This window comes from Carassius carassius, chromosome 1, assembly GCF_963082965.1.
Source record: "Carassius carassius chromosome 1, fCarCar2.1, whole genome shotgun sequence".
NCBI classification, from domain to species: Eukaryota; Metazoa; Chordata; class Actinopteri; order Cypriniformes; family Cyprinidae; genus Carassius; species Carassius carassius.
The window spans coordinates 9,286,928-9,312,576 of NC_081755.1; the positions used below are offsets into that span (position 1 = coordinate 9,286,928).

Consider the following 25,649-nt stretch of genomic DNA (forward strand, 5'->3'; position numbering starts at 1 on the left):
TTGGATAATGTTATATGAAGTACCATTACTTCAAATGAGTTATACTTGTAGCCTGCCCTCTGAGAAATCCTGAAAACGTTGTTATAAATTGAAGCAACACCTCCACCTTTGCCTTTTAGACGTGGCTCATGTTTATAACAGTAATCTTGGGGGGTGGACTCATTTAAAATAATGTAATCATCAGGTTTTAGCCAGGTTTCTGTCAAACAGAGTACATCTATATTATGATCAGTGATCATATTATTTACAAAAAGTGTTTTCGTAGAAAGGGATCTGATATTCAATAAGCCAAGCTTTATCATATGTTTATCCATATTGCTTCTGATTTTTATTTGTTGAACCTCAATTAAATTGTTAATCTTAACTTGGTTTGGACGTTTTTTGTTTTTTTCTAGTTCGGGGAACAGACACAGTCTCTATAGTGTGATATCTAGGTGAAAGAGTCTCTATGTGCTGAATTAACTGACCTCTGTGACGGGAGGCAGCTAGCAGATGGTCGGTTTAGCCAGTCTGTCTGCTTCCTGACCTGGGCCCCAGTTAGTCAAGTATAAACACTAAGACTATTTGCCATATTTCTAGAGAGAAGAGTGGCGCCACCCCAGGAGGGATGAAGACCATCTCTTTTAAACAGGTCAGGTCTGCCCCAAAAGCTCGTCCAATTGTCTATGAAACCTATGTTATTCTGTGGGCACCACTTAGACATCCAGCCATTGAGTGATGACAATCTGCTATGCATCTCATCACCACGGTAAGCAGGGAGGGGACCAGAGCATATTACAGTGTCTGACATCGTGCTTGCAAGTTCACACACCTCTTTAATGTTATTTTTAGTGATCTCCGACTGGCGAAGTCGAACATCATTAGCGCCGGCATGAATAACAATCTTACTGTATTTACGTTTAGCATTAGCCAGCACTTTTAAATTTGCCAAGATGTCAGGCGCTCTGGCTCCCGGTAAACATTTGACTATGGTGGCTGGTGTCTCTATATTCACGTTCCGTACAATAGAATCACCAATAACTAGAGCACTTTCATCAGGTTTCTCAGTGGGTGCATCACTGAGTGGGGAGAACCTGTTTAATGTTTTGATCGGAACAGAAGAGCGGTGTTTTGACCCACGACTACGCTGCCTCACCGTCACCCAGTTGCCCTGCCGCAGGGGCTGTTTCCGGAACCGAACAATGTACAGGAATCCCTGAGCTAGACGCATCCAAAGCCGTATCTAGAGCCCTAACATTTTTACTGTCCTCAATTAAAGTTTGGATGCGTGTCTCTAATTCTGAAATCTTCTCTGTCAGCCTAACTATTTCCCTGCATTTATCACATGTGAATCCCTCATCAGCGACAGAGATAGATAAACTGTACATATGGCAAGAGGTGCAAGTAACAATGACGGGAGAAGCCATTACTCACCGTGCTTGATGAAATATTCTTACTGCGGTTGTTTGATGAACTTGTGAAAAACACTTTAAAAAACAGAGAGTGATAGTAAGATAAAGATTCTAGAGAAAAAATAAAATAAAAACAGTTACACGGAGCTACAATTTGCTACAGAAGGCCAACAGGAAGTAGAGAAAACACTGTCCAAGAAGTTTGTTATATCCGGTTCGCGAACAAATTATACGCTGTAACCTGATCTTTTTGAACCAGTTCACCAAATCGAACTAAATCGTTTTAAATGGTTCGTGTCTCCAATACGCATTAATCCACAAATGACTTAAGCTGTTAAATTGTTTAATGTGGCTGACACTCCCTCTGAGTTAAAACAAACCAATATCCCGGAGTAATTCATTTACTCAAACAGTACACTGACTGAACTGCTGTGAAGAGAGAAGACTGAAGATGAACACCGAGCCGAGCCAGATAACGAACAAAAGACTGACTCGTTCTTGCATGCCGTGGAAGATTATCTTTGTGACCCAGTCCGTCTGGTGGTTGGGAAGTGTGATATCCTACTGCTGTGCACTGTTAATTTCCTCCCTGGAGAAGAGCAGGACTGAGAAAATGTAGGTGATATCAGGCCCTGATGATGTCTTGGTGAAGGTAGTTCCTTCCTTTGCTCTGTCGTCAGTTGGTGAAGTTGTTGAGATGGTGGGACTGTCACTTGGAAGTAAAGAGGAACTAATGATGGAAGGGACTGGGTTAGATGTTTCTGCAGGAGTTGAGACCGTTTGGGACAGCTGCTTTTTCTTAAGATGTTTTGTCCTCTGTTTGTCTTGCCTCTGAAAGCATTAAACAACCTCTTTCTCTAATTCTGAAACAGCCATCTTCACATATTCCTCCGTTTTACTAAATTTTAAATCCACAGCTTCCCTAAAATATACTTCAGTTAAAATTACTTTCGACAGAGTCTTTAAAATCCTTCTCCAGTATTAAAATAAGGTTTTTAAGAGAAAGTACTTCAGCGCGAAGCTTTTCACAATCACACTGGAGTGAGTAATCATTAAAATTAGCAGGTATATTAAAAGGAGCAGCATTTTCAAAACGAGTTTTCATCTTTTAACACGTTCTCAACACAGCTTTTAAAATCTTAAAATGTTCCCCGTACGAGCAATCCATATGTACAATCCATATGTAATGATCATCCTAACTGGCCTGGGTTACAATGTTTAAAATGGGGTCAGATTGATTTTACCTGGTTTTATCGTGTTGTTTTAAAGTCTTTTATGTGAACGTTGTAAATTAGATACATTATACAATTAACAGTTATCTAGTAGTATACATGTAAGTGTACTGTTTCAATACTCATTGGGACTAAATTGGCCCACATTCTAGTAAATAAAAGTATACTTTAAGTATAACAGTCGCAAACTTTGAGTACTCAACTAGTTTACCTCTATATTTGTAGTTTGTACTGCAATTATATGAAAAAAAGAAAACTTATCGGTATACTGATAGTATACACTTTGACGTATAGTCTCAGTAAACTACTAGTTTATTTTTTTTTTTACTGCAAGTATACTCATAAGTGTTTTTAAATGAACTTTACATTATACTTTAAGTATAGTACTATTCCCTATTTAGGTTTTAATTTGTGTATATTTTGTTATGAATATCTGATCATACAAAACTTCCAAAGAAAGAACAGGGTATCTGCTTGTAAACAAAAACATTGTATTCTAGCATTCTTTTGCAAAACACTTTAATGTGGGTAAGTTTCATAAAAAATTTCACAAAAAGCTGAAAAATACTTTGAATTGGATTCAGAATGATAATCAAAACACTGTAATTATGACCTCTTCATCCGTCTACATTTTATTCCACGTTACAGTTTTGAAGTTTCATTTCAGATTATCGTGTTAGATTACATGTGTTAGTATCTGGTGGTTTTTTTTTGGTTGGTTTTTTTTTGGGGGGGGGGGGGGGGGGCGATTCTGTGCGGAAGTTGTACTAGTGCCCTCTACCGTATAATAATGAAAACACATTCAATATGTTTAGACTTTAAGTGTAAGTCAAGTTTACTTAAATGTAATTTTAGGTATATTTCTGAGGAGTACATAAAGCACATTTCTGAGAAGTACATAAAAAGTAAACTAAAAGCATACTTTCCTATTTTAAACTTCTTTTTCGTAAGGGTCATTCATTTAACACCTGCAGTTCTCCCACACAGTAAAATCTGACCCCATTTTAAACGATGTAACCCAGCCTGTTAGGCTGATCGTTACAAGTGTCATATTTTAGGTCAAAAAAGGAAACTTTTAAAATAAAATAAACTCATGCACGTTCAAATACCTAGCTGGTGTAACCTTAACAGTTCTTTTTAATGTTGTCTTAATATTGCTTACTGTAATATCTGTTTTTATATATTGTTTATCAACAGTATACATTTTTAGATTGTTTGGATAAACTAGCAGAGTAGACAGATATGAATGTTTCTTCATAACCATACTAAAAATACTGTATTTTTTGGACTATAAGTCCCACCTAAGTATAAATTGCATCAGTCCAAAAAGTGGGGGAAAAAAATATATATGTCGCACTGGCCTATAAGTCTCATTTATTTAGAACTAAGAACCAAGAGAAAACATTCACGTCTACAGACGCGAGAGGGCGCTCTATGTTTTCAGTGGTAGACTACAGGAGCACTGAGCAGTATAGAGCGCCCTCTCGCGGCTGCAGACGGTAATGTTTTCTCTTGGTTCATTTCTCTCGGTTCGTGTCAAATTAATTTTGATAAATAAGTCCCACCTGACTATAATTCGCAGGATCAGCTAAACTATGAAAAGTGTGACTTATAGTCCGGAAAAAAAGGTAAGTAAATATTGTTAGTGGATGCTAACTGTAATTTTTCAAAATATTTTCTTCTCTTCTTTGACCATATCCACCCCCCCCCCTCCTTGAACTCATACTGCTGATGACTGTGCAATATTTTTCATAAATAAAACAAGAACCATCAGCGACCAATTCTACACACCACAAACTGACAAAAACTTCATAACCTCAATACTCCTTCTCTCTGTCAGGTGCAGGTACAGAAGATTCAAATGCAAAAGGTAGCTTTCAAAAATCTCAGTCCTTTATTATATAACAAAAACAGCCGAAGGCAGATGGCAAAAAATTGAACAAAAAACACTCTCCTTAAACTTGACAGAAGAGCCTCTGCCAGGAGGGGCAGCGCAGAACCAAAATACTTTCTATCAGGACTTGCACAGGAGAAGGGCTACTTGAGAGGAGAGAAACTCCAGATGAGGCTCTTCCCGGCTGGGAACAGGAGACAGGGCACACTAAGGCGAACGCTGCTACACAAGACAGGACAAGACAGGGTTAAGGTTGACAATCATACAAAGGCATAGCTCACACAATAATCTGACCCAGGACAAAGGGAGAGAGAGAGAAGACCCAGATCCTGACACTCTCTCCTCTTTCTCTTCACTCTTGGAGGCAGTAGTTTCTAAACTTGTGCTTTCCAATTATCCTACTACCTGTCTGATCCTATCTCCACTCACCTCCTTCAGGCCATTTCTTCTTCAGTTATACCTGTGCTCACTCACGTTATCAACACCTCTCTTTGCTCTGGTACATTTCCCACATCATTCAAGCAGGCTCGGGTATCCCTTCTTCCATTCATTGGTAAGTCACTTAATTGAGTTGTGTTCGACCAACTCTCTATAATTCTTGCACAGAACAACCTCATGGACAGCAACCAATCTGGCTTCAAAAATGGCTCCTCAACTGAGACCGTACTGCTCTCAGTTACTGAAACCCTCAGACTGGCAAGAGCAGCTTCCAAAGTCTGCTGCTTTTGACACAGTTAACCACCAGATCCTCCTGTCCTCCCTCAGGAAGATGGGCAACTCAGGAACTGCACTCCAGTGTTTCAAGTCTTTCCTCTATGGTAGGTCCTTTGGAGTGTCTTGGAGGAGTGAGGTTTCTAAGTCACAACTTCTTACTACTGGGGTTCCTCAAGGCTCAGTGCTTGGACCACTTCTCATCTCCATCTACATCATCTTTAGGATCTGTCATTCATCGATTTTCCTATCATTGCTATGCTATTGACCCTTAACTCTACTTCTCATTCAAACTAGATGATCCAACAGTAGCTGTTTGCATTGCTGCCTGTTTGACAGACATTTCTGGCTGGATGAAGGATCATCACTTTCAGCTAAACCTTGTTAATACAGAACTGCTTGTGGTCTCAGCCAACCCACCACTTCATTATAACATCTCTATACAGCTATCTTTATCAGCAATAACTCCTTCTAGGACAGCCAAGAACCTTGGAGTTGTGATGTATGATCAGTTAAGCTTCAGAGACCATACTGCTACACTGGCCCGTTCTGCCAGTTTGCCTTATACAACATTAGGAAGATTAGACCCTTCCTAACAGAAAGAACTGGCTAACTCCAACTCCGACCCAAAGAAAGCTCATGACACACCTCTCTTCATCAGATTGAATTGGCTGCCAATATCCGCTCGCATCAAATTCCGTATCTGATGCTTTACTACAAGACAACCACTGGTGCTGCACCAATATACGTAAACTCGCTAGTTCAGACCTACATGCCCTCCAGAATCTTGCGTTCTGCAAGTGAAAGATGCCATGTGGGGCCATCCCAAAGAGGCACAAAATCACTCTCACAGACCTTTTCCTGGAGTGTTCCCAGCTGGTGGAATGACCTGCCTATCTCAATTTGAGCAGCCTAGTCTTGAGCCATTTTCAAAAAACATCTAAAGACATATCTTTTAGCCATCACCTCGCCAATTAATTACTAGGTACCTATTCTATTCTATTCATTTTGATCTCATTTATTTATTGAAAAAGACACCTTCATATGTGCACTGTGCTACACTGAGACTTGTCACAGCACTTGTATTTTCTTGCTTTCTCATTGGTCAGATTGCTTCTTTGTAAGTTGCTTTGGATAAAAGCATCAAGTAAATGACAATGTAAACGTAATTATTATGAGAAACTAAGTCATTATTACAAGTTTTTGTAAGCTAAGTTCGTAAAATGAGATACTAAGTCATTATTGCAAGAAAGTACTTTTTAACTCATTATAAGAACGTTTTTGAATAAGAACGTGAAGTGAAAAAAGTGAAAAAAAGTAATATATAATAGTAATATAGTAATATATAATATGAATATAGTAATATATTTAATTATATAAAATATAATGAAATACTAGCCTAAGTCATAATTATGAGTAAGATTCTCTCATAATGATATTTTGTATCAACTGTTGTGTGAACGACGTTCCATAATTAAAGCATTTCTCTTATTAATTTTTGTGCATTTGCTGCAAAGCTTTCATGGTGGAGCAGGACCTGCAAGGTGATGGAAAACAACAAGGTAAACCTGACACGAAATATAAAGTAAGATTTGTAATATGTTTAAGCATTGTTATAGGATCTGAAATAAGTCTGGTGTAAGCACTGACGAATCCTTTTTCTTCTTTAAATAAGTGTGAATAATATATATATGAATTTATATATATATATATATATATATATATATATATATATATATAAACATGAATAACATCATCATGATTAACTTTTATCAAGCGATCACTCGTTTTATGTTTCAGAGATTCAGAGTGCTGGCTCCGAAGGCGGACCCATCTCCAACCCCAGTTCCTCACTATTCGCAACTCATCTTCCCATAAATCACCCCTTAAATTCGGCAACAGGTGGTGTTTGCCATCTGACACAGAGAGCTGCAGCTCTTATTCAAGCACTGCACTACCCTTCCAAAAACTGCAGTCTATTTTGTGGATAACTTTCAGCCTAAAGTCCAAAAGGGTGTTGTCTATGCAAAAATGCATTGGAAAAGTAGTGCCAGGGTGTGGCAACGAAAATCATTATCTAGACACTTTTTCCTAGTTCACCTTATGACCTAACCAACATGACATTCTCTTGTACCACTGTTTGAAGAATTTATCTTCCAGAATCTGGCAGTAGGTTTTGGAAGTTCATTTTTAATCTCCTATCCTGACAAGTCTGTCTTGTAGATATGGATATTTTATATTTTAATTAAATAACTTTTAGGGAGTGAATGTTTCATAGAAAAATAAAAACAGAAATAAAACAATAACTGACTCCAACAATGTAAACAGTGTTGTATTTTGTGGTGGCAATTTTCCATTTCAACTAAAGTTACGAGACAAAGGTCTTTTGAATAATTATTTTCACTCAAGTTTGGCTGTAGATTGCAACAACATGGAAACATACAAACTCAACATTTATACCTTTTTCAAATGAGGATGTTTTGGTCTCATCCAATCATAACAGTGAAGCAAATAATATTAATATTTCAGATATAAAAGAAATATCCTCCACATATATTGTTACAAAGGATTTATACTTTAATAAATGTTGGACATTTTTCATTTTTAATTAATCAAATAATACTGAAAAAAAATTGCACAGGTTATAAAAAAGAAGATTAAGCAGCACAGCACTGAATTCTTGAACTATTGATTATTCTGTTACTTATTGACCATTTTGAGGAAGTCCAGCAGCATACCGTACATGGTGAGACATGCAAAGACATTTAGTATGGTTATAAAAATAGTCAGTGATGCAAGCGTGTGTAAATGTAATTGGTGTTGAAGATGAGGGCTGGTCAAGTGTTAGAATAAAAACCATCTGTGTCGTGTTCCTCATCACTCCTGCTTCACCGCAGACTCGCATCTCGCATCTCGCATCTCTGAACCTCCTGATTCTGAGCAGAAGATAAAATGGTAAGTCATCACAAGGGTAAATTTCACACTCTGGTAACATATTTCAACACATCATTGAGGTGTAACAATGCGATCATGTCACGATATGATAAGTATCTCGATAATAAACACAATATGATCATATGATAATATTTAAAACAAGAACCGCCAGAGGTTGCTGTATACCTAAAAGTGCCAGAGGGTAAATTTTACCCATGCACATGGCAACTGTTTTTATATAGCTAAAGAACATATTATTTCACTTTATTATGCCACTGTCTTCACAAAGAAGTGTCTAGAGTCATAAAATGATTATGTCTAGTCGTCAACTGTATTTTTACCCTGTTGTTTTATGTACGCTAAAAAGCCAGCACTGAGAACGAAAATTAGAAGGTAGTAAATATTTGGGTGGTATAATATTATAATATATATTATAAAACAATGTCATTAATCAATATATTAGGATAACCCATGTTATTTAAATGACTAAAATAGCCTATAGACATTAATGAGCATTAATAATTCACCACATTGCATAGGATGATATGATAAATTCATGCACACAGCTTCACCTAATTATTAATTTGTTTAGTTATATAATTTAGATTTCAAATAAGAAAAAAAAACACCAATAAAATTCAGGTAATAAATTTTTTTTTTATTCATTACATCCAGGGCTTTCAAGTTATAGCAAATGTTTGGAGTGACATTAGGGGAGGGGACACTAAAAGGGGAGTGGTCACAAAAAAGGGAGGTGGGGCAAGTTTTTGGTAGCAGTTAAATTTTACCTATTGTTCATAATTGACCAGCAAAAATAGAAATAACAACTGGTAAATCTGTCAAAAAGCAGACAAATTCATCCAAATAAAATAAATAGGTTTATGTAGCTCAAAAATGCAAATGTATCAAAAATAAAAAGAAATTTGGCCACAAAAGGGTCAACTGAATAGCAATGCTCAATGTACACTTGGGAGAGTGGGGAAAGTTGCAACATGGCTTACTTCTTCAATCAGGAAAGAGATACAGTGATGATATTCATACTGCACATGCTCATTCAGCCCCTCATCCTTCCTGGATGAAATCAGGCACATGTGACCATTACTTTTACAAATAATGATTTTCATGGTAAATTATTTTTTTTAATCATCAGATTTTTTCTTATACTAAGTTGTTTGTGTGAAGCATTGTTAAATCATAATTTATATCTGTGTTTACTTAGCTTCTAATAGGCATAGTTAGCATGTATCAAATATATTGTGTAAAGCTAATATACCAAGTTTTTTCATGGCTGTCAGGGTCTCAACATGCTGTCCCTTATCACAACAATTTAAAAGCTTGACATAACATAACATTGTAATTTTAGGGATTTATAAAGAACACTCGTCTCCTTTTTAGTTTCTTTATTTGTATTTCTCCTTTTTTTAGGTAAAAGTGGACTCATTTCAAAAGTGGACTCCATAAAATTCCATAAAATGGTAGATTTGTCTAATTTGAATTGAAAAAAGACTGAGTACCACTGTTAACTGCGAGTTGGTCAAACTAGTTCTTAAGACAGACTTCAGATAGCGGTTATGTATATGCAATGGTTTCAGTTCAGGAACCTTTCACAGGTGTTAATGGAAGTAGGCTATTATAAAATTTCATGTTTTGTTTCTGATTAAACTAATATTTTGTAGTTAGAATGTATTGTAATAATTAACCAGGACATCGTTGCTATTTGAAAATGTAATATTCTTTGTTTTTATACAGCCAGTATAAAATAATAAAATGCTATATTATATGTAACAATTGTTTTGATTACATTTTAATAAATGCAATTGCAATTGCCCCTCTGGACTTTTGCAACCGTCCCCTGAGGTCATATGCAACATTTGACTTTGTCTATTCAAATATATATTGAATGTAAATATTCATATGTGCACGTTTTACAGCAATGTGGATGAGTAGCTGGCTGATGTGGCTTTATTGTATTATAACTCTTGCTTTCTAATGCAAACACTCTCTGAGAAACTAAAGCAAATGCGAAAAGTGTTGCAACCATCCCCACTGTTCACATAAAGTAGGATTGCAGAACTTGCCCTGTGGATGTATGTTGAGCTGTGTGCGTGTGAGTAAGTGAGAGAGGGCACATTTGAGCTTATACATTTTATTTTATTTAACCATTATGGTTAAATACCATTTATATAACCATACCATTTATATAACTATTACCTAATGGTTAGAGAGTTACCAGAAGGCTAGACTAGTTACCAGAAGGTCGGCGGTTCGAGTCTCGGTGCTGACAGGAGTTGTAGGTGGGAGGGAGTGAATGAAAAGCGCTCTCTTCCACCCTCAATACCCCTGGCTGAAGTGCCCTTGAGCGAGGTACTGAACCCCCAGTTGCTCCCCGGGCGCTGGATCTATAGCTGCCCACTGCTCTGGTGTGTGTTCACAGTGTGTTCACTTCTCACTGATGTGTATGCGCACTTTAATGAGTTAAATGCAGAGCACCAATTCCGAGTCTGGGCTACCATACTTGGCAAATGTCATGACTTTCACTTTATTTTTTTATATTTGTTGCGAATTTTCATGTCTTGACAGGGACTCCCAATTAAAGCACTGTTGTTCAAGGCCTGTGAACAATGGGCAGCCATTCCAGTTTGCTTGCAGATCGCCAGAGGTCCATCCTGTTCGCTCGCAGACCATTCAGAGGCATTGTTCAAATTCTGTCCCAGACAACGAAGCTATTGTTGGAGGTGCATGCACTGCTTGCAAAAGGTGCTGTGGAAATAGTGCCCCCAGCGATCAGCGAGCCAGGCTTTTTCAGCCACTATTTCCTCATCCCAAAGAGAGAAGGCAGGCTCAGACCCATTCTAGATCTTAGACATCTGAACAGCTCTCTTATGCGCCTGTCGTTCAAGATGATGACGGCCAAGAAAATTCTTCCGCATATTTGCCCTGAGATAAACGCACGATAGTTCACGTCCTCTCGAATCAATCGATTGTTTTCTGTGAGTGAGTAAACAAGATGATTTTCACTTAATTTAGAAACTAGGCAAAAGTCCCGGGAACCAATATTCTGTATGTGTTTTAAGGTCTTATTCAAGTAATTTACAATTTTTAGTTTTTCACTAACCACGCATAAACATTGTTTTCTTAAAAACACAATCATGTTCATACATGCTGCTCACATATTATTATAGCCCACTTTGTGATGATTACAGTTATATTACACTTTAGCCATTTATATGTTTATAAGCAACTGAAAAATGTCAGGGCATGACAAAACTTCTCCAGGTCCCCAAAACCCCCTTTGACCTCAGATGGTTTAAACAGCCCTTCTCCTTGCTTTGTTAAGCATCTGAGTGACTTACAAGCGCTGTCGGTCAGCGCCTCATGTCTTGAGTTTGGGCTCAATGACTGCAAGGTCATTTTGAAACTGAGACACAGTTTGATTGGATTCATTCCCATACATATTGAGAGTGAGACTGTAACCTCGGTTCCCTGACATAAGGGGAACAAGCGTTATGTCACTTGCTGCACTACAGAGCTGTGTGAATCGATGATTGTCACTTCAGTCGAATGATCTGATGAATGGCGCTACGTACTGACTTATGTAGTGGTTGGCTCAACCCCTTTTGGCGGGCTGAAGCGCCATTGTTTTGTGCAGCTACACAAACGTGAACAAATCAGGCTTCAGCAGAAAGGAAAAAATGAGATTTCCAATACATAATGCTCATTCCCTTATCTCAGGCAACCGAGGTTATGTTAAGTAACCGAAACTTTTTCAATGCGTTCACACGTGTTACCTTCAGTGAAAATGAAGCACATATGAACGCACACTTTATAAAACATTGTTTTCATTTGAAAATTTATCTTTCAGTGTAATAGCTACGTTTTCCAGTGCATGTGGCAAAGAGGTTTGCACACTTGAGCTAAGGAAAGAGGTTTGTACTAGAAATGCAAACAGTAAAATTTTGTGTGCACAGTTATATGTGTGTGTGTGTGTGTTTGAGAGAGAGAGAGAGAGAGAGAGAGAGAGAAAGAGATCATGAAGACCTGTTTTTGGCTTATTCAGTTATATGTTGTACATATCTATGCAATACAATGGAATACTGCTCTTTTTAGTATATAAATTTAGCAATATATACCCTTGTTGGGGGCTAAGCCCCCCTAAAATTAAAAAATCCTAGAATTGCCCCTGCCATCAGCCTCTCCATCACTCATGGTATTTAGTGTTTCTAATACCTACCTTCCATAAATCGCATTCTTTTAGTCATTTTGACTTTATGAAAACAAGTAAACCGCTAAATCAGTGAGTGAAAAGCGTTGCCTAGAAATGTACAATGTTAAAACATAAACAGCAAGTTAATGACATCAAAAATACATGCATTATATACAGCTAAATTTGACCTGCTGGCGGTTATAGGTGAATTTCACATTCCTTAATTTAGTTTTATCTAAATATGTTTTAACAAAATTGGATTGTAAATTGCATTATTTCAATTAAAGTCACTGACTGGGAAACTTTTATGTTTTGTTGAAAATCTGTTATATACATTTGAAAAACAGCCACGGGTAATAGTTACCATGTGGGGGTTCTAGTGTTAAAGCCAAAATCAAGTTTTTATTATGACTACTATTATGCATGATAAAATGTTTAAGAATTTGCTTTTAATTTGCTAAATTTGTTATGTACTTGGATGGTGGACTTGAATAGATTTGAACTTGGTTTTGGTTCCCAGTCACAGGACAGTATAGTGACACCAGAATAAAAATATTAATGATTGAAGCTAAAATTTGTTGAACCCTTTTATTTAGGACAATTTTTACTGGTAAAATCAAATTTGGCATTATCAAGACCAGGGGCGCCTGGGGTACAGCATTACAGTAGGTCCCCCGACCCCAGAAAACCTCTTTTGCCATCAAAACTTTCCTGGCTGAAATGTGAGTTTACAGGTAGCCTATGCTTTAAGCACCATAAATCACACAAAATATTAATTATCATCATCAGTAGAGCAAAACACATGGGTTGTTGACATAAATGTGGCTTATTTGGTGATTGCTAAAGGGGTTCAGTTTTAAACGTGATGTGCTCATATTTAATTCATAGCCGTTTAAAGTTTAATGATCACATTTATGTAATAGGACAATTCCTATTTTTCTATCCCAGGATTTAAAATGGTAAATTTGAGACTCGGATTTAAAATGGACACTACTTATGGAACACGGACGACACAAAGATTACATCCAAGCAAGTTACTGAACTCTGACTGTATGACGATACAGAACGTTGTCCGGTCAAGTTCCTTTCACACAGCATTGTTGTGTTTCTGTTAATCTGCATGCTGACAAAGATACTCGGTTATTTACTTTAGAATGCTTTGTACATTTCGCTATTACAGTATATCTGTCACGATCATTAGCTAGAGTGCCCATGAACTTCAGTAGAGGGCACTCCACTCAGGACTCACTCAAGACCCATCATGAACTCCATTTCCCACAAGGCCTCATACCTGGGACTGATTGCACTCACACCTGCACCTCATTTCCATATACATATAAGATGCTCTCACACATGCACTCATTGCGAAGTCTTGTTTAGCCTGGCTGACATTTCCGAGCGGTTTTCCTTGTCTTTGTTCCTTCCGTACCTGACCTTTGGATTGTTTATACCGACTCTGATTCTCTGCTGCCTGTCCCGACATATGCTTGTTTCTGTTATTGATTCTGGATATCCCTGACATACCTGACACCATTACTGTTTATTGTCTGTCTGACCATTCCACCATGATTCCAGTTCGAAGCGAACGTACTGTACACTATATGTTCCACTCAAAGTCCTCTTAAGTGTGTGAGACAGAGTATGTGAGCAGAACAACATGATTTTGTCCGGAGCTATGAGCAGATTTTTTTGTAAGTCGGAACGCTCCGCTACTGCTCCGTCACAAGCACAAATTATGCCAACTCACGCATTAAAGATAATTAGGGAAGAGTGCACGAGGTTAAAGCATGTTGCTGCTCCACCCGGCTCACATACTCTGGTGCGAGACATGAATTTAAACGCCAGTGTGAAGATGGTGCCCAGCGCAAATCCGTGAATGAATGTTTCGAAGTAAGGTAAACTTCAACAGAGTAGAGAGCAAGGAACACTGTGTAGGAACCATTTCACAAGTTCACGCTTACATATAATTAGCTGAGGTATGGTATGCGTATTTGGCGTGCTGTCCGGGGAAGGGCTCAGAGCTCGGGAATGGCCCGAACCTAGAGTACCCCCCCTTCCCCATCTATTTATAAAGTGAACTCGAAGTGAGGAATTGGGTAGGAGGAGGGATGCTGATAAACCGTCAATGGATAGAGGGAAGTCAGCGATATTTATACTATGGGATTGATTACTTGATTATGGTCCACCTGTGTTGATTAGGCTAAGTATCTGACGCGCTCCTCCCGAATCTTATTAATAAAATTTAATTTCAATGTGAACAGTTCATGCACTGAGCTCACTTCTAACGAGCTGATGATCTGAATCAGGTGTGTTAACAAAGAGACGTGTGAAATATGCAGAGCTTGGGAGCGCGCGGACTGGGATTGAGAACTGCTGACCTAAAGGAAGTGTTCTTAATAGCAATGCTGTTGTGATCACAGAGGTTTATTAAGTATAAGTAATTATAATTTTGTCTTATATCTTTTCTTTATTTAAAATCTAAATGTGAGGTTTACCTTTTTATTAAACTTTTTCAAAGCTTTATTTGAACATTTACATTAGATATCTTGAAATCTTGAATGCTATTAATCTGTTTTCAGACAAGTTGTCATTTAAAATCCGGTCACCATTGGTAATGTTATTGTTTTAGTGATTATGCAAACAAAAAGTCAATTTATTTGTTGTTTGTTGATTTTTAAGTGATTTGTTTATGTACTTTTTTAACATCACCAGCACATTATAACAATACCGTGATAATACTGATAACCGTGATAATTTTGGTCACTATAATCGTGATTGCATTGAACACGGGTCACCGTAATCTACATGGTTATTTTTTTGCATCTGCAAAGTTGGTGTCTGTCTCTCTTTTGTATTATGATGTCTGATGAGCTGGCCAGAAACAGACAACATGGAGAAGAATACCTCTAATAGGTTGGGGAGTAACTAGTTACATGTAACGGCGTTATGTAATTTAATTACAAAATTATTGTAACTGTAATTAGTTACAGTTACTACGAAAAAATTAGTAATTAAATTACAGTTACTTATGAAATTTTTAACGATTACAAAGGGGATTACATTTGAATATTTACACACATCCACATACAGATTTAACTGATTTCTTTCCCAAATTGCACTGACTATTCTGAGACATACCGCCCTAATAATTTCCAGGATGCGGAAACACAGTCTGGTTCGTAGAATCCAGTCATAAAAACGAAATGCCTAACACGGACGGAATATGCTATGCCACATTTTGGATGTCTAAATCAAAAGTAGGTCAGTACACTTGAATCAAAACATGACATCGACTAGTGTCTGTGAATATTAAGAACCAAAAATGCAATATATGACTTGCACATTCTGCGTGTCTGTGGAAATCAGGCAAGGACTGGACACCGGGAGAACCGGGACAATTCCCGGTGGCCTGGCAGCCGATTTTGCCCCACTATTTAATATCATTATTGTATACTAAAGCGATCATTTGCGAATCTGCCATTTGATAATTAAATCTCTAATAAGTCATGAATTGTTAGTCATGACTCGCGCGCTCTCCGCGCCTCCGCCAAACGGTTTGGATCAGACTCAGAGTAATCAATGAGAGAGAGAGAGAGAGAATAGAGTGTACTGTGGAAGCGCACTGCTGGAGCAGAGAAGCAGATCTACTGTTCAGGGTTTTAGGTCAGTTTCATCTGTAAAGATACTTTTTTGTCTTTGTTCATCAGTCATCACTCAAAATACTATATAAAGGACATCATTATTATCAGTTGTAATGTTACAGTAGGAGTTTAGCAGAAAAAAAATCAGATTTTTTTTATAGGTTTAGGGGGAGCTACGACAGACAACAACACAACCCTTACGAAAATTAACATTTTAATATTTAACTATAAATCCAGAGAAATGGTTACTATTGTTTAACTGTGGTAACCAAAAATGAAAAATTATTTTACAAATGTATTTATTTAAAAATAAATACAAATCCATTTGCAAAAAAAAACAAAAACAAAACAAGGTTATTTTACTTTTATATAGGCTAATAAAAGCATGGTAATTTTGTGTAAGGGAAAAACATGACTCGTGTACAGTATTAGGATTTTTCTATAAAGATATTGTATTGTAGAGTATTGTATTGTAAAGTATAGTTTTGTTCAATCTTGAGTATTAAAGTCATGAGAGAGATGGATAACAGGGCAAAATAAAGAGACTGAAGAGAAAAATGGAAGTGAAGGTGCAGTTCAGGAGAGAACTTTTAATTATTTTGCATGTCCCCAAATTAAAGATTTAAACCTTTTTTATGTCAGGTCCATACAAAAAAATAGTTTTGTCCATGAATTTGTTTGTATGAGTTTGAATTTTCCAGTCAGAATTTTTTTTCCAGTCCGCCCCTCCTGTAAATTAATGGCAAAGACATGGTTTCATTTACTACACAGAGGCCTACTGAAGCTCGCAGTGTTTTCAACCTCTTCTGCCTCAATATAGGAGTACACGAGCACATAAACATAATTTCTAGAACTGCTTTGTGTCACTTCATGTGCATTTGACTTATTTTGAGGAAACTATCATCATATCATATAGAAAGAGACAGCAGTTTAAAAAAACACCAATGTTTCAGGAGTTTATTACACAGAATACGTCACATGCTTATTAGATAACTGTATTTAAGTTGATGTATATGCTTATATTTATTATTCTTTTATTTTCACAAATTTAGAAAAGTAATCAAAAAGTACTCAAAAGTAATTAGTTACATTACTTTAATAAAGTAATTGAAAAAGTTACACTACTATTACATTTTAAACAGGGTAACTTGTAATCTGTAACCTATTACATTTCCAAAGTAACCTTCCCAACACTGGAAATATACAATAAATAATACAAACGAACAAAGGTAAGGGGGAGCGGGGCACAAAGTAATATTTTTTGACTCTCAAATTGTGTAAATCCACATGGGGTTCAAAGTATATACAGTATACAAGTACACAGTATATACATTTTTCTTTATTTACCCTTAAAGAATGGAAGTGAAATGTGAAAACCGATAGACAGAGATAAAATAATAAAAGTTAAAAAAAAAAAAAATAAAATAAAGTTAAACTAAGGGTACCCACACAGTCAGTGCCAGCATCAGGACTTTATTCTCTCCACAGAGAAAACACAAGTCCTTTAGATCATCTATGACAATGCCATGCAAAGCATTAGATGGGGAGTATTTGTCCCGTCTCTCCCTCTAATAATGCTCCTGGGTCATAATAATAAATAATCTAAAACACTAATCATACTAAATGAGATGCAATATGATGATTTAAATGTTTGTGTTTTCACTTTGTGCGTGCCACTCCAGCGTCTCCACACTTAAAGTTTTAGGTTATCCAAATATGTCTCCATTTTTACTGTCATGACGTTCTTGTGCGTATGTGAACGTTTATTTATAAGTGCAAAACACAAGATTTGAATTGAATCCTTTGCATTTTGTGGCAATATCTGGTAACACTTCATACCCGGCACAAAAAAAAAAAAGAAAAAAAAAGGACGGACAGTTTTTTGGCAAGTCACGCATGACACTGAAATTCAACAATTTATTAAACTTGGTAAATGCCAAAGGGCAACAGTGTAAATTGCAGCAAGGAATAGATAACCACATCACATGTACACAAAATGTAACAAGCACTTTCCAGCAGTAACATCTGACGGGACCAGTAGGAGAGCTCCTTAATAATATTTTGCTTAGGGCCCCAGAGAGGTCAGGACTGGATCTGACTGTTTCCATTAATACTAATTATTAACAAATGCCAATACAAACTAAATTTGAGTTTTCTTTCACATTACTTCATTAGGAAAAATAAATATTATGGAAGTCAATTGGTGGCCGAGGTCTGTTTGGTTTCCAACAAAAATCTTCCTTTGTGTTCAGCAGAACAAAGAAACTTATACAGCTTTGTAACAACTTGAGGGTTAGGAAATGATGACTGAATTTGTTTGTAAATGTTTGGGTCAACTATCCCTTTAATGCAATTATTTGTCTAAGGTAGAACTTTTCAGTGACGTAGTAGTCTGTTACTGTCAGACTGAATAAAGCAACCTCTGCTAAAAGTGTTCTGCTTATGTTCAGTGATTAAAATGTAAAGCTTACAAAACATTTATGATGAACTAGTGCTTTATCAAGAATCTGCTCTAACAAAATTTATGGTCACTACTGGTAAGGAGGGGGGCACAATGGTGCTTGGACTTGGTTTGTGGCAAACATGCCTAATGTGAGTGCACCCTTAAACACTTCAAATCATGAATTGAAGTCAAGTTTTGTGCTGAAATGAGTGATGTTTCCACTTTAGGTGTCTGTGGTACCACTGAGGGGTCTCGTCATCTTCCTCTGCCTGCTTCCGCTGTGTATTCATTGCATTCAGGATCTGAACACTGTGTGCCTTGCTAATATAACCCAGTATTTTTATGACAAGTAGGTACATTTGAGCATGAAGATAACAAATTAATCAATATACTCAGTTTGAACTGTGCATGCAGTTTGAAAGACAAAATGCACATAGAACAAGGAAAATACAATGTTTTATCATAATTGCAATAACCTTATGCTGTTTTATGTCTTTCAGAGTCCAGCCAAAGACCCAAAAAGGAGTTGATACTCTGTATGCATTATCAATCAATGTGACATCAGCTCAATGTACAGATACACATGCTAATAATACTGAGAATGAGTTTGACAATTACGACGTAGTACAAGTGAAAAAGCTTTTCAATGATGGTGACAGATGTGAATTTTCCATAGAGTCACAAAATGTCATTGCTTCACGGCCAGAAAAAATAAATGAGACAATAGTGCTCAAAATGATTAACTCAATCAAGGACAAATTTCTAGAAAGTAAAAGAAACCAGAGCTGTGTAGTGTTCTATACATACAACTCACCTTATTTGAAAACATGCCTTCAGAGTGCAGACAATACTCTGGAAGGCATTGAAAATTGGATAAATAAATAAAAAGGCAAATTGAATGCCTTTGTCTTCCAAGAGTTCTGGCACAAGGACAAAGACCCAGATCTCAAATCAGAGTTTAAAAAAATTGATGCAATAGTGCCTCTTTATCGGTGTATAAGTCAAAATAATGTGATGGAATGCAATAAATGTGTGGAGAATAATGATGTGGTTGACTTCTGTCTGCACTCAAAGCAATAAGTACTTTTCCAGGAATTGCTTAAACAAAGTGTGATTTTATTAGTGAAACTTTTATTGAGCTTTTATTCTTTTTGCAGCAAATAAATTGAACTATCTATGCAGTCTGTGCCTGATAAACACATGTAATCACAAATTCTTTGAGACATTGCATAATGTATACTGTGTAACCTATGCAGTTTTTGCAAACAATAAATTCTGCTCTTGCATATCTAGCTGATTTGCTCTTGACTGTTTCACAAAATATTATTTTGACCAAACAGTATGTCGCATGTTTTTAGAGATGTAACGTTATGAAAATTTCTTATCACGGTTACAGTGACTAAAATTATCCCGGTTATCAGTATTATCACGGTATTGTGAAAATGTGCTGGAAATGTTCAAAAAGATACTGACACATAAATCGTTTCACCACTGTTTTTTTATTTTATTTAAGATCAACACACAATCTTGTGCGCTGATCTTCTTTTACAAACATGTCATTAAAATAAACTGTAACTCCGTGAATACTCAATGAAGAGACATGAGAGAGATATCTATAGAAAGCTTGACATGTCTACTTTTAAAATAAACAAGTGCTGCCAAAAACAAATATTCTGTGATAAAGTAATCCATATGAAAACAACGCGATGTCCGTTTTTCACGTCTCCCTTCATTATCTTCTAATGAGACCACGCCCCCGCTCTGAACGCGCTATTCAGATTCGAATGTTTCAATGAAGCACGCGGCTTGAATACGCCCATAACAGAAGACAATGCAGCGAGACTGTTCAAGTTTTTTTTATTTTACTGTTTGCTTCTCGATGAGAGGAATAAGACATAATTTACCCCAAAAAGATGTCATGTGGATTACCTGAGGATTTGAGATTTCCTCAGAAAAAAAGAATGAAGCACTTTATTCAGCAGAGATCATTAACATGAGTAAGTCTCTTTTTATTTATTTATATACTTGTACTAGTTTTCACATAACGTGTAAACATTTTACTAGTTAGACTTTTCCCAAACATTAATTCCTGACTAAATATATAATCAAGTGAAACATTATGAAGTTTCAATAACAATATACAATACTATACCATTCAAAAACTTGATGTAAATAATTTAAATGTAACAAATAAATGTAGCTGTAACAAATGTAACAAACAATGCTGTTCTTTCAATTTACCAATCATTTACCAATGATATTCATGATAGTTGATGCCTACTCGCATATGACTTTTACCAATAAAAAGTGTCTTAGAAAATTTAAATCAATATATAGTTTTCTGTGAGTGAGTAAACAAGATGATTTTCACATCATTTAGAAAGAAAAATTCTAGGCCACAAGCTCCAGTTCTCAAAAATCCTGGGAACTAATGTTCTGTATGTGTTTTATGGCCTTATTCAAGTGATTTAAAAAATTGTTTTCCTCAAAAACACAATCATGTACATACAAGCTTCTCACATATTATTACAGCCCAGTTTGTGCTGATTACAGTGAGATTAGACTTTAGCCATTTAGATATTTAGAAGAAACTGAAAAAAGCACAAATGTCAGGGCATGACAAAACTTCTCCAGGCCCCAAAAATACCCTTAGACTCCAGAGGGTTAATTGTGGTTTCATGTTCTAAACTAGCCCAAGAGATACCCAGTATTTATACTCCAAATTAATCAAGGTCAAAATGGACTATTCTAATTATTTTAGATACTGAATTTTTTATTTTTCTTAGCTGAAAGTTGTAACCATCAGAATTAAAACTAAAAAGTCTTGAAATATTTCAGTTTGTGTGCAATGAATCAAGAATATAAGAAAGCTTGATAAAAAATAAAAAACTTTTCCATGATATTACATTTTGTTTTAGATTTACCTGTCGCATTAAAGCATTAGAGAAAAGCGTTTAAACCAGGGGTGTCAAACATATGGCCAACAGAGGTGTCCAATCCGGCCCGCAGGAGGATTTCAACAATAATCTAAAATAATAAATTAAACCTCAGTTTGAAAAATTAAATAAAGTGTGTTCGCTACAACAGATTACTAATTTATTTACGTTGATATTACGCCTCGGGAGTCTGGACACTTAACATGCACATTTTAAAGCGGCGCCAGAATCTCGTGCAGCATGAGGATATGATGATAGCAGCGTTGTAACTGATGCTTGTGTGGCAATTTTCTTGTGATTTTATGTCCAAAAGAAGACATTTGGCCTGGAACGAAGGACATGTTATTTAAGGAGAGATGGAAAAAAGGTATTATTATCTCAACGCCAGCATATAAGTTATAAGTTATATATATACACACACACACACACACACACACATACATATATACATTTTTGTTAATATTAATGTAATTGTAAGCAAACTAGAGTTTAACAAAAAGGTAATTCGGCCTACACAAGGGGACACTTTCTCCGATCCAGCCCTCAACCTTAAATGAGTTTTACACCCCTGGTTTAAACTTTCATGTGCGCTCCCTGCTGCAGCTTTGTTTGAGGCGTTACATTGATGTGCCATACCACAAAAAAAGTGCCAAAATCATATTTATTGTTTGAATCTCATAAAATGGACAGAATTTGAAATAAGACTTTGTTTTATATATATAAAAAATACAATACTCAAAGATTATTGCTTTTTATTGAATGGTATGCACTGTATAACATTCTGTTCATTCATCATCTGAAAACAGCAGACTAAGGGGCCGTTTACACCTGGCCACTTCATGCGTTTTCTCTGAAACGCATTTGAGACGGATTTGAATCCGATCACTCAAACCACTTCAGGAGGTGGTCTGGGCCGCATTCCAGACAAAACTAGACAAGTGTAAATGCATCTGGTTGTTAAAACCACATATGTAAATTGTACTCCTCCCCAAAATGCTAAAAAAATAAATGTGTGATGGCGTGTTATAGGCTATATGTAATGTTACAGCCAGATATGACGATGCTACTGGAACACGCACCACCAGATGAGAAGCTGAGCATATATTAATTAAACCAACGTGCAAACTATCGCAAATCAAAGTGAAAGTAAGTCGCGAACGCTTAACACACAATCATCATCATTAATAGTAGAGAAACGAAATGATCTTACCAGTGCTGTTGCTGCTCTCTCTTATTGCGGTCTTTGATTTAGAAATTTTAGCTGATGATCAATAAAATGCAGCTCATATCTGTTGCTTTCGGTGACGTGCACTCCATTAAATCTGCATATAGTGCGGGAATTGAAGATCGGATTTAAATCCGTTTCGCAAAAACACATTCATGTGACCAGGTGTAAATGGAACCGTTTTGTTAATCAGATAGCAATCCGATCTGAGAAAACGCATGAAGTGGCCAGGTGTAAACAGCCCCCCAGCCAACATTTCCATGTGGGCCCCATGTGGGTTTTTGATGGGCTGTCAGTTGGGCCCTGCATGGGCAACCCAAATGGGACCCGTACATTTTTGTCCATCGGCTCCACTTGGGCCCCGTGTGTGTTAACCCATAGGGGCCCATGATGGTTCCATATTGGGCTCCAAGTGGGGCCCATGTGGGTGTTCATTAGAGGGGCCCACATGGGTCCCAAATGGGTTCTAATAACTGGGGCCAATGTGGGCCACATACAATCCCTCATGGGGCCCAGATGGGTGATTACACTAGACCCACAAATGGCCCTTAAATGGGGTTTTAGTGGGACCACAGTGGGTCAGAACTGGGCCCCATTTATATTTCTTTATTAATTCCTCTGGATAAAGTTAATATGCCAATATGCAATAAAGCTCTGAATTAAAATATTTACTTAAACAATTGTTGCTTAATACATTTTAAATTACATGTTAAAATATTTCAAATGTGAAGAAAATTACTTCAACTCAGAATCTCCAAATCACATTTTTTATTGGGTAAAACAAAATAAAACAAAACAGGATAAAAACTTGATAAAAATACGGTAACACTTTCTATGAAGCCCATATTTATAATACATTATAAGGGTACTCTTAAGGCATTATAATGAATGCATAATGCATTATAAAAAAACGTACAATATGTTATATCAACTCATGAATAATCATAACAATTATAATACATCATAATACAATACATAATATAATTCATCATGGTTATAAGTTTAAGAGTATGATTATTTATAACACAATGAACACCATATTAAATCTACTTAATTTACAGTATAATGGACTGTGTCATATCTTGACATTGTTTATTTCAGATCTGCACAGTATCTTACTACAGCTTGTGAGTGGTTAGATGTTGAGTGTTACTTGAGTGTTTCCTTTGGAGCTAATGTTAATTGATGTGAGCTTAATACTCTTAACTGAAAAAAAATTCAATCTTTTATATGGTTACATTTTATTTTGATGGTCACCTTAATCAATCGATTATAAGCAACTTTGCCACTACGTCAACTAACTCTCATTAGAGTATTAGTATGCTCAAGAATGGTAGAATCTAATAAGGTAGAATAAATTGACGTACTTGCAAAGACACCTATGTCAGTTTATCTGTTGGTTGACCATCAAAATAAAGTGTTAGCATATATTTACAGTAGCAGACTTGGTAATACTCTAATGACCGCTAGTTGATATAGTTGCAGAGTCACTCAACAGCTGTCTAAGGGGTACCATTAAAATAAGCAAACTGATATTACGATAAAAATAGTTCAAAGCAAATGTGTCATATTACAAATTCATCTGATCTGATATCTGATCTTATGGCGGTTTGAGAGAAAACATTTTTTTTTTAATTATTATAATTATTACTACTACTTATAAGTGGTCTTTGACCGCTTTAAGTAAAGTAGCATCAGAAAAATGGCAAGATATAAGACTTATACTCTTAAAAGCTACTTGAACAGAACAGGATGAAATGTTATTATTCCTGGGTCTGTGGAAAATTCTCAGCTTCATACCTAAAAAAAACAGTAAAGAAAGAAAAACAGAAAAGGCAATTATTTTAAAATACTACTAAAACATTTACAAAAGCATTAAAAAGCATGAGTGGTTATATTTAAGTTGTGCCAGTACTTCATATTTTTGCCCAAGTTATACTACTAAAGGTAATATGAACAAGTTAGAAGTGACACTATTCAGTTTAGAAATGAAATTTTAAAAGTACTATTATTTTATTTTTTTGCTGTATATTCAATAACACAAGTTATTGCTTCACACCAACAGCTTTATTCATGATTCATCTTTTATTTTAACACAGAATTACCAAAATATTAACCATATTTCATCAATAAACATACATATACAGTAGCCTACAAGTAAAATCATAGATAACACATTTTGCCAGTGGAAAATAAATGGTGTAAATATGAAAATAAAAGTTTGAAGAGTTAAGTACTTAATTATTAAGACTATACAACAATATTCAGAGAACACATATCATCTCAAAACATATAAAATGGTCTTCTTTATGGAGACGACTCTTCCCGTCTGCCTCGTGATGGTCCAGCTGGTCAGTCAGCACCACTGCAGGAGAGAAATGCTAGTTAGTACGGCTTAATTGATAAAACAAACAACACGACTTCAAGTGTTTTAAAGTTCACCTACCTGTTACCTGTACCCATTTAACGTACTCGTACGACTTTTAGGTCTTCACGAGTCTCTCTATTGGTCTGCTGGTGCCACTGTGGGAGGAAAATACTAGTTTACTGGGAAAGTAAACAAGTAAAAGGACTATACGACGAGTCTCCCCTCTGGTCTGACAGCCGCACTGCGGGAGGAAAAGGCCAGTTAGCACAGCTTGACAGAGTTCACTCACACTATATTTTTTATAAAAATAATGTAGCTTTATATCTAGCAAACATCATCAGAATAAAAGGTATAAAGTTAACTTACCACACTCTTGTGGGCTTTCATCTTCACAATAAATCTGTCATGGTGTCATGCCATCGCATGAGGAGATGTTTGTTAACACCTAAAAATTACTTGCACCTAAAATGTAACTCATTACACTCTCTGTGCTGTCTGTTTTGGGGGGATGGACATTAATAAATCAGACATTATTTTAGTTTATCCCAATTTGATACTTTACTACATGTTAGGTGTGGATAAATTTATTATTCATGCAACAATGCTTATTACTGTAATAACGTTCATTAAAAAGCATTGCTATATGGATGATAAGAACTTGCTCTCATGA

The 25,649-nt window shown here is 36.2% G+C and overlaps 1 protein-coding gene across 1 annotated transcript; it reads right to left on the reverse strand.

Moving 5' to 3' along the window:
- Positions 1-501: 501 nt before the first annotated feature.
- LOC132117598 (uncharacterized) lies at positions 502-25,366 on the reverse strand. Its single transcript, XM_059530080.1, has 2 exons — positions 25,346-25,366; positions 502-1,162 (listed from the first exon to the last, which is right to left on the reverse strand). The coding sequence occupies exons 1-2, from the start codon at positions 25,364-25,366 to the stop codon at positions 542-544; spliced, it is 642 nt and encodes a 213-aa protein (XP_059386063.1). The 3' UTR covers positions 502-541.
- Positions 25,367-25,649: the final 283 nt, after the last annotated feature.

Excerpts from the sequence above, each read along its gene's own strand:
- LOC132117598 (XM_059530080.1), bottom strand. The coding sequence starts at position 25,366 with ATGAAAGCCCACAAGAGTGTG. Across the intron at positions 1,163-25,345 it reads TGAAAGCCCACAAGAGTGTG|CCCCTGCGGCAGGGCAACTG; the intron begins GTAAGTTAACTT and ends TTCCGGAAACAG.